The sequence below is a fragment of the Aotus nancymaae genome, unplaced genomic scaffold, assembly GCF_030222135.1.
Source record: "Aotus nancymaae isolate 86718 unplaced genomic scaffold, 86718_ANA_hifiasm-v0.15.2.pri h1tg000057l, whole genome shotgun sequence".
In the NCBI taxonomy this organism is placed as follows: Eukaryota; Metazoa; Chordata; class Mammalia; order Primates; family Aotidae; genus Aotus; species Aotus nancymaae.
Window position 1 is genome coordinate 48184006 of NW_026988471.1, and position 15161 is coordinate 48199166.

The 15161-nt window shown below is 37.0% G+C and overlaps 1 protein-coding gene across 6 annotated transcripts in view; it reads left to right on the forward strand.

Moving 5' to 3' along the window:
* Nucleotides 1–14591, forward strand: part of LOC105726151 (uncharacterized) — a 532480-nt gene extending 517889 nt beyond the window's left edge. For 4 of the 6 annotated variants that reach the window (XM_064364281.1, XM_064364283.1, XM_064364284.1 and 1 more), the window contains 2 exons: nt 11502–11705; nt 12335–14591. In XM_064364281.1, coding sequence (XP_064220351.1) covers nt 11502–11705; nt 12335–12479 — 349 coding nt within the window. In that variant the 3' untranslated portion in view covers nt 12480–14591. Of the gene's footprint in view, nt 1–11501; nt 12243–12334 lie in introns of those variants that run through there. The other 2 variants (XM_012465467.2, XR_010337995.1) reach the window with 2 other exon arrangements.
* The last annotated feature ends 570 nt before the right edge of the window (nt 14592–15161 follow it).

The window sequence follows — 15161 nt, forward strand, 5'->3', positions numbered from 1 at the left end:
TGGATTCAGTGACATGGAATCATTTTGTGAAGCAATGAAGAAAAGAAAAGAAAGCACATTTGAGTGGAATATGGATAATGAGTACATGTAACATCTTATGAAATTTGACTCTGAGGGAAAAGAGAGAGACAGGGTATTAGACGAATCAGGAGGGAAATGGCATGTCAAAAGGGGTTTTTGTTTACTTGTTCTTTATATGGGATACATTTAATCATGTTTAAAAGCAAATAGGTTAAGAATGATAATAGTGTAGTGGGAAAAAGGATTTCCATTATTTCTAAATAATGGAAATTATTTAGAAAGTGGTATACTTCAAGGGTCTAGCAAGCGCAAAGGTAGAGCAGGGCGTGTGCACTGAAGATGGAATGGCAGTGTAGGTCACTGCAGGAGGAGAGGGTCAAGGAAATCAGTGGTCAGGGTGTTGGACAGGGAATTCATGTGGATGATAAAGTGCTCAGATTTACAGCAGGACTTGGAGTGGAGAGAAGGGCTGTGGACCAAGTGCCAAAGTCTATAACTCATAAGGGAGCACAATCAAGCATGTGCTAAAGACAGCAGTGAGGAAGGGACAGAGTGGTATTGCTGTACGGCCTAGAAATCAAAGCAGCAGAAATTTTCATTAGAGGCTCAAAGAAATGGAAGAGAGTAAGGAAGACACCTCCACCTCTGAAGCCTAAAGTCACAACTGAGAGGGCTGTATGAGAAGTAGGATCCTCAAGGAAGGTGCATGTTCAGTTAAAACCAGGCACCCTGGGATGTTCAAGGGTGAGACTGGATTTTGGGGATATTTTTGCTATATGTGAAATAGCAGACCCACTGCTTACTATGAAAGGATTAGCATTCCAAAAATAATAATTATAAAATTGTAAGATTATTCCAAAAATAATCTTATAAAATTTCTTTGCTAAATACTTAAATTACTAAAACCAACACATAGTAAATTTTTAAAAATTGATTTCTCAAAATTTATCTAAATTTGCCTTTGGTCAATTCAAATTGAGTTTTTAAATTAATGTGTCTTATTTCTCTGTATACTACACTTTAGAAACAAGTTGTTTCTGTCTGGGATATTCATGATCTTGCTATTTTCTTAATACTGAAAATAATTATAATCACATTTTCCTTAAGCATTATACATGGCATATCTAATTGTGCAGCTGGAGGACTTCATCAAACAGCCACTTTAACAAAGAAAGCACAGCTTTTATTTGAATGGGGATTTCCAGTGCACTCAACGCCAATGTGCATGGTGGACTGTTATGTAAAAATGCAAGGTTGGGCTTCACCCTGAAGGCAGTGGGTCTTCTAAATGGATACAGTTTGGTAGGTGTCCAATGGCTCCCTACAGATGCACACAGTAACTAGAACCTCAAGAACTCCTACCAACTCAACCAAGTAGGAGGACTGAAAGGCAAAGTGTTAGCACCCAGATGGGCATACTTTTCATTGTTACTTCTATATCTATCTGTATTCATTTCTCTTCCTTGGAATGTACTCAGCTCTATTCTGGGGAGCTTAGAGAATCTTATCCTATCATCAGAAAGTTGATGAAGGAATGAGAGATACTGAAGAGTGGGCAATTTTAATTAGAGACATTTGAATAACATGGAAACTGAGGACAGAATTTATAAAATGAGTTACTTGTTGAACCAGAGCTTTCTGGATCTCAATTTGCCAGTTAGCTTTGGGCCTTAACATATCATATAGTGTCATTTTCATTTCCATTTTAAATGCCTAGAAGTGCTTTATTCATAGACACCTATGTTGCCAACTATCTTTTTAGAAACTGGCTCCAATTTTTTCCCCTCTCTCCAATACATAACAAGCATGTATGCTATAAATTGCCAAAAAAGAAACAGGCACCCATCCCTACAAGATTAGCTCTAAAAAGCCACAATCATCACAGCCAGTGATACAAACTTCTATTCCTAATTGGCTATGGGGAGTAGGGATATGGTTCTTGAGACCTGAAAGTCACACAGACACTAGAAAAATGAAGAGAATGGTAATTTTCCAATGTCCCTGATTAGAGCCATCTGTGCTTCCCCAGTGTGGTTCCCCTAATGTATTCTAATGCAAAATATCCTCTCCCTTTGTTTATTTTGGAACACAGCTGTTGCCTTAATTGAGCCTAACAGATAATGGAAATACTGTTGCTTTCCCTCCCCTTCTCCAAACCAGCAGTTTGTGGGATTTGAGGGAGATGGAAGGGAATCATCTTTGCTGCTGGGAATCTACATGTTTGTTTTAATTTTGCTAATTTTGTTTTGTTTAAATAAAGAGGGATGGAATATATATGTATAAATGTGTGCACATACATGTGTGTATCTGACTTCTCTTGGAATTTGAACTTTGGATATATGCTTTTCCCTGAAGTCTTTTGATATATATATATATATATATATATATATATATATATATATATATTTTTTTTTTTTTTTTTTTTTTGCCCATATTGTTATCACATGATCCATTCAGTGATTCAAGATGGACTTTCAAAGACTTTTTTTTCTAGCATTTATCTTCTCCAAACAGAAGGAGATACAATAATAAAGACTGGGTGGTTTGCTCTTTTCCCACTTCCTACCCACTCACCTGCCCACCTCCCCCACCCCAAAGTCACTGCATGCTGCTTTGAGCAAGTTAAACTATTTCAAATTCTATTGTTGTCTTGATCTCTAGCAATTTACTTATATCATTACAGGATACTTCAGACTTCTGAAATTTAGGTTTTGTGGGCATGAAACATATACAATCTTATGGGCTCTCATGAATGAAAAGAATGCAACTTTTAAAAACTAACCAGTAGCACAAAATTTATAATTTTAGAAAAAAAAAAAAACAGAATATTCTTATTAAGTTCCAAAAACAGCTCTACAGAAACTTTTTCCTGTACATTTTCACTTCACACCTTTTACTTGTTCATTAGATAATGAGTTTTTAATGATTTTCTGTTGGGAGAATAAAAAGACAATTCAGTCTTTCCTAAAGGTTTTTAAAATTATTATAGTTAGTGTGATACACAAAAAGTGTGACTTCACACAAAATTGTACTTACTCTTTCTAGCCTGGCTACAAATTTGTGCTGTAAAATACAGAAATTCCAAAAAATTTATACTATATGAGTTTCAGCAAAAAAGAAAAAATAAAATGTACAAGGTTTCCTACACAATGTAACTGGTTCTGGAGTTGACCTCCTGCCGTAAACTATAACACTGGACAAAATATATGAGACTGACATTGGTATTAGGAACAACTGCAATTCCTGAGAGAAAAAACATCACACAAAATGTGCCTCACATTCACCATGGCTCTCTGATTGGGGCTGGTTTCCTGAATCTGGCAAGAGATAGAGTCCAAGCAAAAGCATAATGAGTGCTATTCCTGAGGTGAGAAGGTAGAGATGGAACTGGGGAGTGCTGAAGCCCATGGAACTTTCTAGGCAGGATATAGGAAAGGACAGAATTCTACATATGGGGGACCATAGAAATCTGTGTGGAGTTTCCTGTAGGACCTTAGTGAAGGCTTGGGCTGCATATGTATGGGGTGAGAACCCTTGACTACCAGCAGAGAACAGCCACCATGGAGTGGAAAAGTGAAATAATGATACCAAGGGTCACACAATGCTGGCACAAATAGGTGCTCTAGCCCAGTCAGAATGGCAAAATCCTGTAAAGATCCAGTCTTTTATCTAAGACACTAGAAAGTACATACCTTTGCAGTAAGAATACCCTAGAATAAGGGCAACTCTAATGAAACTTAAAACCAAATCTCAACAGGATCATAGTTGCCAAACTATTAACTCCCTGGCCCCCAAAACAAAACAAAAATAGCAGCAGCTCAATACTCCTCAAGTTGAGATTTGGGTGGGGCATAGCCAAACCATATCGTATCATTCCATCCCTGGCCCCTCCAAATCTCTTGTCCTCACATTTCAAAACCAATCATGCCTCCCCAACAGACCCCCAAAGTTTTAACTCATTTCAGCATTAACCCAAAAGTCCACAGTCCAAAGTCTCATCTGAGACAAGGCAAGTCCCTTCTGCCTATGAGTTTGTAAAATCAAATGCAAGCTAGTTACTTCCTAGATACAATGTGGGTACAGGTATTGGGTATACACAGCCATTCCAAATGAGAGAAATGGGCCAAAACAAAGGGGTTACAGTCCCCATGTAAGTCTGAAATCCAGCAGGGCAGTCAAATTTTAAAACTTCACAATTATCTCCTTTGACTCCATGTCTCACATCCAGGTCACACTGATATAAGAGGTGGGTTCCCATGGTCTTCAGCAGCTCTGCCCCTGTGGCTTTGCAGGATACAGCCTCCCTCCCAGCTGCTTTCACAGGCTGGCATTGAGTGTCTGTGGCTTTTCCAGGTGCATGGTACAATTGTTGGTGGATATACCATTCTGGGGTCTGGAGGATGGTGGCCTTCTTTTCATAGCTCCACTATACTGTGTTCCAGTAGGGACTCTGTGTGAGGGCTCCGAGCCTACATTTCCCTTCTGCACTGCCCTGGCAGAGGTTCTCCATGAGGGCCCTGCTCCTCCAGCAAACTTTTGCCTGGGCAACCAGAAGTTTCAATGTATCTTCTCAAATCTAGGCAGAGGTTCCCAAACCTGAATTCTTGACTCCTGTGCACCTGTAGGCCCAACACCACAGGTAAGCCACCAAGGCTTAGGGCTTCCATACTCTAAAACAACAGCCTGAGCTGTACATTGGCCACTTTCTGTCATGGATGGAGATGCTGGGACACAGGACACCAAGTCCCTATGCTGCACACAGCCTGGGGACCCTGGGCCCAGCCCATGAAATCACTTTTTTCTCCTGGGCCTCCAGGCCTGTGATGGGAGGGGCTCCTGTGAAGGTCTCTGTTATGGGCTGGAGATATTTTCCCTATGGTCTTGGGAATTAACACTAGGCTCCTTGGTACTTATGCAAATTTCTGCAGCCAGCTTGAATTTCTCCTCAGAAAATGGGTTTTTCTTTTCTATCACATAGTCAGGCTGCACATTTTCTAAACTTTTATGCTCTGTTTCCCTTATAAAACTGAATGTCTTTAACAGCACCCAAGTCACATCTTGAATGTTTTGCTGCTTAGAAATTTCTTCCACCAGATAACCTAAATTATCTCCCTCAAATTCAAAGTTCTACAAATCTCTAGGGCAGGGGCAAAATGCCGCCAATCTCTTTGCTAAAACGTAACAAGAGTCACCTTTGCTTCAGTTCCCAAGAAGCTCCTCATCTCCATCTGAGACCACCTCTGCCTGGACCTTATTGTCCATATTCCTATCAGCATTTTTGGCAAAGCCATTCAACAAGTCTCTAGGAAGTTCCAAACTTTCCCACATTTTCCTGTCTTATTCTGAGCCCTCCAAACTGTGCCTATTACCCAATCTCTACCTATTACCAGTTCCAAAGTTGCTTTTACATTTTCAGGTATCTTTTCAGCAACACCCCACTCTCCAGGTACCAATTTATTGTATTAGTTTATTTTCATGCTGCTGATAAAGATATACTCAAAACTAGGAACAAAAGAGGTGTAATTGGACTTACAGTTCTTTGTGGCTAGCAAGGCCTAAGAATAATGGTGGGAGGTGAAAGGCACTTCTTACATGGTACAGCAAGAGAAAAATGAGGAAGAAGCAAAAGTGGAAACTCCTGATAAACCCATCAGATCTCACGACACTTACTCACTATCATGAGAATAGTGTGGGAAAGACTGGCCCCCATGATTGAATTACCTCTCTCTTCGTCCCTCCCATAACACATGAAAATTCTGGGAGATACAATTCAAGTTGAGATTTGGGTGGGGACACAGCCAAACCATATCACCAAGTATAAAGATGAGTTGAAAAGAGTAAAATATAAACTGGCTACGATATTAATTATATGTAGACTTTGATAAGAATACGATCACTAAAAAGTAATAAAAAGAGATATAACTAAAAACTACAAAGCCAACATGGGAAATAAAATGGAATACAATGGATGCTTAACCCAAAGACACCTGTAAATAGTGCAAAATAGGGTAAAAAGAATGACATGGATAGAAAAACTATCAAATTGTTACACTTAAATCTGACCATATCAATATTACATTAAATGTAGTAAACTAAATACTCCAATTAAAGTTAGATATTGCCAGACTAGATAAAATAGCAAAGCCCACACATATAAAAGTGAAGCACCTTAAATATAATGACAGAGATTATCTGAAAAATTTTGGAATATAATATGCCATATAATAGCACAAGAAAGAAAAAGAATATTACACATAAATATGGCCACTTCATAATGATAAACAGGCTAATTCAATGAAAAGACAAAATAATTATACATTTGTATGTAACTAAAAACAGAACTTCAAAATTTTTAAAGCAAAAGTGGACAAAACTAATGGAAGAAATAAGTCAATCTATAATCATAGATTCACCATATTGGCCTGGATGATTTCCATCTCCTGACCCTGTGATGCGCCCACCTTGGCTTCCCAAAGTGCTGGGATTACAGGCGTGAGCCACCGCACCCAATCAAAACACATCTAAATAACTCATGAGTCAAAGAATAAATCACTTGGGAAGTCAGAAAAATTTTCAGAATGAATGATAATGCAAATATAGCTTTTCACAATTTGTGGGATGCAGCTTAAGCAGTTTTAGAGCTGTGTGTATAGCTATAAATGAATATTTTAAAAAAGAAATTAAGTTTAAAATTAGTAACCTATATTTGTACATTAGAAAGCTAAGAAAGCAAAGGAAATTCAAATCAAAGTAATCAGAATAAAGATAAGAATAAAAAATGGAGTAGAAAAATAAAGTCAACAAAAATAAAATTTGGTACTTTGAAAAGATTACCAAAATTGACAAATCCATGCATATCTTAACAGGAAGAAAAGAGGAAAAATACAGATTGCCCATGAGATGAAAGAAATAATCCACTACAGATTTCAGAGCCCTAAGAAAAGAATGGTAAAAATATTGTGAATAACTTTTTCAATAAATTTAATAAAATAGATGTAATGGAAAAGTTACTTAAAAGCCCTTCTTGCTAGTATTTATAAAGGTGAGATAGAAAATATGACTATTATATTTCGGACTGAAATTGAATCCATAATCAAAATCTTTCCTGTTACTATAACTTCCCATGTAATATAACATTATTTCATTAGTAAACTTCATCAAACATATAAAGAAACAAAAGGAATCTTAAACTCTTCAGATAAAGGAAAAAAGGAATACATACCCATATTTTTTATTATACCAAAAACTGTCAAAGCATTATAATAAATCAATACCTCTTATAAACCTAAAAAAAATCTTAAAAATCTTAGAAAATTGAATCCAACAATATATAAAAAGGTAAAATGTCATGCTCTGTCAAGTGGATGAATAATACAAAAATTTCATATTAATCATTACTCAACATTAATCTTTCTAAGTTAATAGAATAAAAGAGAAAAAAAGCCTTTTATTATCTCAATAGAAGCAGTAAAAGCATGTTACAAAACTCACTTGGGATAAAAATTTTCAGCAAATTAAAAATAAAAAGAACTTTCTCCATTTAATAAAAGGGATCTGTGGATATATTGAATGTTTTTCCCTAAGACTGGGAAAAAGCAACAATGATCATTCTTAACTATTTTATCCAGTATTATCTTGGATATTCCAGTGTGTATAATAAGGCAAGGTAAGGGGTAAAGATTAGAAATATATTTTCTATATGTTCTTTCATATGGAAAATATGAAATAATGTCTCAAAATTATGAAAATTAATAAGCAAATCTGATGTTATACATAAATGAATAAACAATTGGCAAATATGGTTCTTATAATAGCATCAAATATCAAATATCAGATTCTTAACAAACAAGAAAATATGTGCAAAACCTCTATAATGAAAACTATAAAATATTGCTGAGAGACTTTAAGGACCACTTAAAAAGTAGAGAGATACACCATATTTGTCAATTAGAAGATACTGTTAAGATATCAATTATTTCCAAACTGACCTATGCAATTCCAGTCAAAATCCAAGTAGGCATCTTAAAGAATAATGGGAGCTAATGAAAAAATAAATTGCTCTGCGTAAGTAGAAATCTTCTCTTAAGAAAAAAAAGCAGCAAGAAACCGATGAAAAATGACAACTGCCACTAAGTTGTGTTTTCCATGACACAATAGAGGTGATGGCGTCTAAGGTGAACTGAAGAGCAGACCTGTCTCTGAAGGGTCACACCTACTGACTTAGTGTTACTTGATATGTGGAAATGGTAGTAATCAGTATTATGAGTTTCTGAATTTTCAAAGGAAGCTAGAAATTATTTATGTGAAAGTTTCTAATTTTAATTTTCAGAATAACTCAACCCACTTTTTTCTCACCATGAGAATGGGAAAGATTAGATGTCTGAGAATCTGAGGTTCATATTCCATCATTATGTGTTCCAGTATAGACTTTAAGAGATGGTGGTCTGCAAAGAAAATAGTCATTGGGGGATAGAGTTGAGTTGGAATGTAAAGATCTAAGCTCATAATTTTTAATATGTATTTAATACTTTCTATGTGTCAGGCAGTAAATTTAGTAACTATTTGTGTTTTAGAAAAGAAAACTGAGTCTTCAAAAAGTAGCACATACAGGTAGGAGCTGACGTTTAAACTCAAATTCGCATGATTTTTGAGCATAAGCTGTCAACCACAAAACTGTTTCTCCCCCATACTGAGTAGGTATCTAGAAAAAGTCCAAGTTAAGGAAGCAGCACAAGTATGGGGTGGAAGTTAGAACTCAGCGCAAAGCATACCTCTCATCTTATTTGTGTTGTTTCCTCCCAATTGCCACCAACAAGAAGAGCACAGCTTTGTATTATCATGTCAGAACCTAGACAATCAGCACAGTTACTCTTCGCATTGAGAACATCCTCCGGGAATGTCATTCACTGTTTATGACTTATCACTATCTCTGCAAGCAAAGCTCATATTCTCAGCTGACCTCAGTGAGCATAGTAATTTTCAGACATGGAACTAATAATCCACTTGAGCGTCTGTGAGTCCAGTGGAGTGAAATGCATTATCCACTACTGTGTGTGATTAAAATCAGAACAAGAAGGCAGGCTCAGGAGGCATAGTGAAGCCCAGGTATGCACAGGGGAAAACTGGTTATGTTTTCCAGCTTGCCTGCCTCCCAGGTCTTCCACCTCCATCACTTCCTGGGAACCTCCACCACCTCTGCAAGGATCCTAATGTGGTTCAGGGGATGAAGACCCAAGGATACAGAATATTGTTCCAAATAAAGATGGATCCTTGTCCTCAGAGAGCCAAGGGGACACTCCTGCTCCCAGAGGGCTCTAACCAGATAAACAGTTGAGTTGGTATTTATTAGTACAGCATGATGGTAGGAAATCCATAGACAAATGTGGATGCTTAGCCAACTCCAGTAGGCATGGGCTCTTGGCTTCCCAAGATGCACTGCTGGTACCTTCCTTTCTTTAATGCCTCTCTCCCATCCCTGGCTGCACCAATCCCTTTATTATCCCAAGTCTTACATGGGAAATATCAGGAACAAAGGCAAAGCAAAAATAGTCATGAGATGTTTGAAAAATGTCACTAAGAGGAAGACTGTTGAGTGTGTTTGTTTAAGGCAATTTTTTGCCTTAAACTAATTCGGTGGACTAGTCTTCAGAACATTCACAGCTAGTGGGTAGAACACATACTGCTGTAATATAACAAATGCCACACAGAGATGTACACCCAGTGCTTTCCTTACCCCCACCTTCCAATTGGCTGCAGGTAAAGGTAATCACACTCTAGAAAGCCTCAGACATTGAAGTTGGGGGCAGGGCAAGACAGCTTGAGCTCTGCACGTGCCAAGAGGGCCATTTTCCAGCCCCACACCCTACTCTGTTGTGCAACGCAAACTCATCTATAATCTCCTACCTAAACTGGAGCCGTTTTAATGGTAGGACTTTATTCCCTGTGGTTGGTACATTTAGATTTTCACTGCCATGAGATGCCTTCTCTTGGTTCAGTCAAGCAGAGGCATCTCACAGGTTGATTGGCATGTGCCTTAACAGGAGAGTGGCCAACATCCAGGATAGCAAAGGAGTGATGCCTGACTTGCAGATGTTTCACCTTGATGGAGCGTCTGATGCTTTGCTGGTCCAACTCTTCCTGTTTTGTAGAAGAGGTGAGCTTCCCAATCAGATGAGTCTGGGTTTGAATTACAATAATGAATGTCCTTGGGCACATTACTTAAATTCACCAAGTCTTAATTCCTTCACATGTAAAATTAGGACAATAATACTTGCACTACTTAAATCATAGAGTTGTTGTGAGTAGTTAATGAAACCATGCCCACAATCTGCTTAGCACAGGGTCTAAAACATAGTGAATTTTCAATAAATGTTACTTATTGCACCAACTGCCACCCAGTCACATATAATAGATGTTCATTAAACACTGTGCAAAAGTAGCAAGGGAAATAGACAACATGAGAACATGCAAATGTACATCCTTTAAAGCTGAAGTTACACTTATAAATCAAACTCATTGCATCTTTTCTTCTCAAAACTACCTTTCCTGGGACAGAGAGACTATATGGTACACTGGCAGGAAACAGACTATATGGTACATTGGCAGGAAACCTGGCATGGCTCTGACTCCTGCTTTGTTAAAGAATGGAAACCTTAAGCTTTAGTTGTGCTGAATCTGTGAGATCTGCCACCTCTGGATGCACAAACACAAAACACAACCACATAATGCGGTGTGGAAATTAAGTATGATACGCTATATCAGTTCTAGGCACATTAGCAGATATTGAAAATGGTTTCACAGTTAGACATTTTCAATGGATGATAAATAAGGTTAATGGATTGTGACTGAAATACTCCTGCCCTCTTAAATCTTCCAGGAAGCTTTTAAAACTGGTAAATACATATTCTTCATGATGGCTTGCTAAAGTCTGCTCTGATTCAATTGCAAGCTGCTTAGGACTGTGCAAAATGCAAAAACCTGCTTGCAGAAACATCCAAACCTTGGCACTTAAAAAAAAAAAACATTGAAAATTATGCTTTAAATCATTAAGCTTTCTAGCGTTTTTTGAAGTCCTATACATTAGCATTGGCCTGGTGTTAATCTTTTAAGAATAGAATCCGAGCAGAGTATTTTGTTTGCCTGTTTATCTCTGGAAGTTTCGGAACGCTCAGGTATGTTCCTTGGATTGATTTGTGTAATACTCCACATTATGTGGAAAGTCAGAGAGATTTTGAGCCACAGATCTTGTCATCTTGTAGGATGCAAGGTCCCCCACTTTAAGACACTTAGCCATGAGTGAACCAAACTCACTTGGGTCAAAGGAGGAATAGGACAGAAAGCACTGTCACACCGTGTGAAGTTACCTATCATTGTTTCCTTAGTGTAACTACAAAGGCTCACAAATATATTCCATGAAGAGCATTATGATCCAGTTATTTTTACCAAAGTATTCAGTAGTTATCTGCTGTGTTGCCCTCTAGTGATAAGAAATCATCAATGGCAAGAAACCGGTGGCAGTGGCATCTCAGCAGGATAGATCAAACACCAGGAACGAAGAAGAAATCAGAGGCAGCTGCAGTTTGCCGTGGAGCTGGTGAGCCCGTGATGGAAGAGTTTCATGGAAAGAACAGTGAAGCACGAGAAATATTAAGACAGGAAGGAGAATTCAAACTGAGACTAAATGGGTGTGTCTTACTTCCCGAAACTTTCTAAAGCGTATTACCTTTGAGGCAAAAAGGGAAGAAAGCCATTATCTTTTAACCCATATCCTGGGGATTACAGAAGTGTTTCTACTGGAAGACCAACATAGCTGTGCTATACAGAAGGATGCTTTAATTTGTGTGGAAACTCTGGGTTCAAGCCACTTTCCAGCTAGATGGGTTTTTTGTTTCTGTTTTATAAACATTTTTTTTGGTCTTGAGATTTTAATTGTATCTTTTGAAAAGGGGAATATTCAAATCTGCCTCACAAGATTTCTTTTCTATACTCAGTGAGATATAAATATTTTATAAACTTCAGTTCTATACAAATGTCAATTATTTGCACCAACACAATCATTAATTTCTCATTAGAAGATAACCCAACAAGACAGAGTTTCTCCTTCAAAGGAGCTCAAGTCCAGAGACCTTAAACTAACATGAGTACCAATTCCTGGTGGATGGACTGGAGAAGCAAGTTCACCTAAGTCATGCTTTCATCTTATTTCAGTGTAGCCTCCACAGCATCCATAATAGTAAATTAACTAAAATCAATATTTCTAAAATGATTTGCTAACAGTAATGGTGAATAAATTATTGTTTTTTTTTTTCCTTAGGAATATTCTCAAAAGATTTAAGAGATTTAGAAGAAATGAGTCCTGGAGACCAAGCATTATACAGCTCGGAAGTGGTTCCACTTTTTTATTTTTATTTTTTTGTTCAAAAACCCTTAACATCTCTGCCAACCTGGGGAACAGATAAAGAATTACCAGTGCTTTGTTTAAGCTAGACTTGACTACAAAACAAAACAGAAAATTACTATCTATTCTTATTCTCATTTTATAAAGGCAAGATCATTTTAACACCCTTCCTTCAAAGTTGGAAGGACATAATCACAGTGTTTTCATTTTTTTAAATAGCATCAAGAAAAGCATACTTAAAGAAAAGTTAAACACTGCCAAGGCTGGTAGTGTCTGCACACCTGCACTTGAAAATAGTTTACATAAATGGTGCTGGGTACATCGGTCTTCTAAGACATCTCCCAAACCCAGTTACTTCTTGCCTTCTTCTCTCCTATAAGTAGCTACATCATCTCAGAAGCAATAAGGACAGATGAGACTATAAAATTTATATTCTTAGAAGCTTGTAACCCTTGTTATGGCACTTCCTGGATTATTTCTCACTGCACCGGGCATTTGACAGCCACACTTTCCCCCATGCATGTCTTTCATCACATAGAAAGCAAACCACTCAGGATAATGGAATAAAGTACCACATTAGGATCTGTAAGCATATGTGTATTTATTCATAACAATCTTGAAAATAATTTAAGGCATTTAAATCAATTGCACATGTATTCACCATATAATTTAATTAGCGATTATAGAAGGTACCATGAGAGCTTCTATTACACTGTTTCTATCACAAATAATTACAAACAAAAAAATATTTGCACCATTAGGAATGGTATTCTCTCTGTAGACTGTAAGAGGGCAATTTGTTTAAAAGCTTCACTGATGTCATATATGCAATAGCTATTTGTCATTTCAGTGAAATGCTGTAGGTCTATCTCTGTTAAAGGGAACACTGTCACTGTAGTGCTTCACATGATATAAATATACATAATGAAGCCAATAGAGTTAGGCAATCGCTATCTACTTAAATGGTCTGATTTTAAAATCAAATGGAATTTGGGGAAAAGGAGGGGGGAAATATTAACCACGATTTTTTATATTTACCATAATAATATCCACCACCATTTAGTATATACCCATTTGTTCCGGGGTAGGGTACTGGATTTAACATATTTGATGCCTCCAGTTCTTCTTACGAATAACTCCAATTCTTACAAGTAATCCCAATGTTACTCATGAGGAAAGTAAAACTCAGGCAGTACTTTATGTAAATTGTACAGGGTCAAGTTAGATGCATCAGAATGTAAAATTGTATAAAAATGTCCATATTATTTCCACTATAGCACATCACTAAGGTATAGTACTTTAGTGTAAATAATAAGTGAAAAATCCACTGTGACCTGCTTTTGCATTTCCTCTTAACAAGAGCCAAAAGAGACTAAATTATACACTGCTAGGTGCAGATGATCCCATGAACAGTTATATAAATTCAGATCTATTCACTGTTTCTAAATTTCATTGCAAATATTTTTGACTACCTTAGTGAAAGCAAACAAAAAATGAATTTCTGTCTCAACAATGTTCATAAGAAAAAATGAAAGACATTTTTTTCTTCTTCCACAGTCAGAGACCAAACATAGTCAAAAGACCTTTTCATTCATGCAAACTAATACTGAACTTGATTGAGACGGTCAGCATATGACCTTAGTTACTTCCTCTTTCCTCTCTCAAATATTTTTGATGAGTTCCCAAAAGTATAGCAGGCTCACCTCCCAACCCATTTCTTTGGAAAAAGCACAAATTCATCTGGTAAACAACTGGCGAGTTTTTCAAATTGATACTTCAATACCTTTAAAAGTAGTCCACTTTTGTTTTTTCATAATTTTATCTTTTACTTTAGATTCAAGGAGTACCTGTGCAGGTTTGTTACCTGTTATCTGGGTATATTGCATGATGCTGGAGTTTGTGATATGAATAATCCCTTCATCCAGATAGTAGGCATAGTTCCCAACAGTTTTTCAACCCCTTCTCCCCTCCCTTCTTCCCCCTTCTATTAGTCCCCGGTTGCCATCTTTATGTCTATGAGTATCCAATATTTAGCAATGTTCTATTGTAGCTATCTTTATCAGTATCCAGTGTTTAGCTCCCGCTTGTAAGTGAGAACATGTGGTATTTGGTTTTCTGTTCCTGTATTAATTTGCTTAGGATAATGGTCTTCAGTTGCATCCATGTTGCTGCAAAGGGCGTGATTTCATTCTTTTTTATGACTGTGTAGTATTCCATGGAGTACAGTCAACTCAAATTGTTAATTAATAAAAAATTACATCTCTAAACAAATTCTAAGAGTGACTGCTTTATTTGGAGCTAGTGTATTTCTATGACTCTGAAACTATTATTTATGTTGTTGGAAAGGGTTGCATATCTGATATATTTCATTGTGTATATGTCCCTCAGGAATAGGACTTTACCTGAGACTTTATCATTGTAAGAAAGATACTATCTGAATGGAACAGTATTTTTTTTCAATTGGTATAAACTGAATAAAAATATCTGAAAGATTTGTCGTTTGGCTCTAGGGAACCACAATGCATATTAGTATTAAAAAGGCTCTGAGAAGTTCTGTAATAAAAAAACATATTTACATTTCTTTAACTGAGCAATTATGGTCTGAAAGTATTGCACTATTTTCCAGCACTTCTGTTAACATCCTGCAGAACAGTTACAGTGGACACAGAAATGTGCTATCCAGATACCCCTGTAAGGAAGGACTTCTTGATCCAGCTATCAGCTCTTTTAGGGTTTGCCTCAG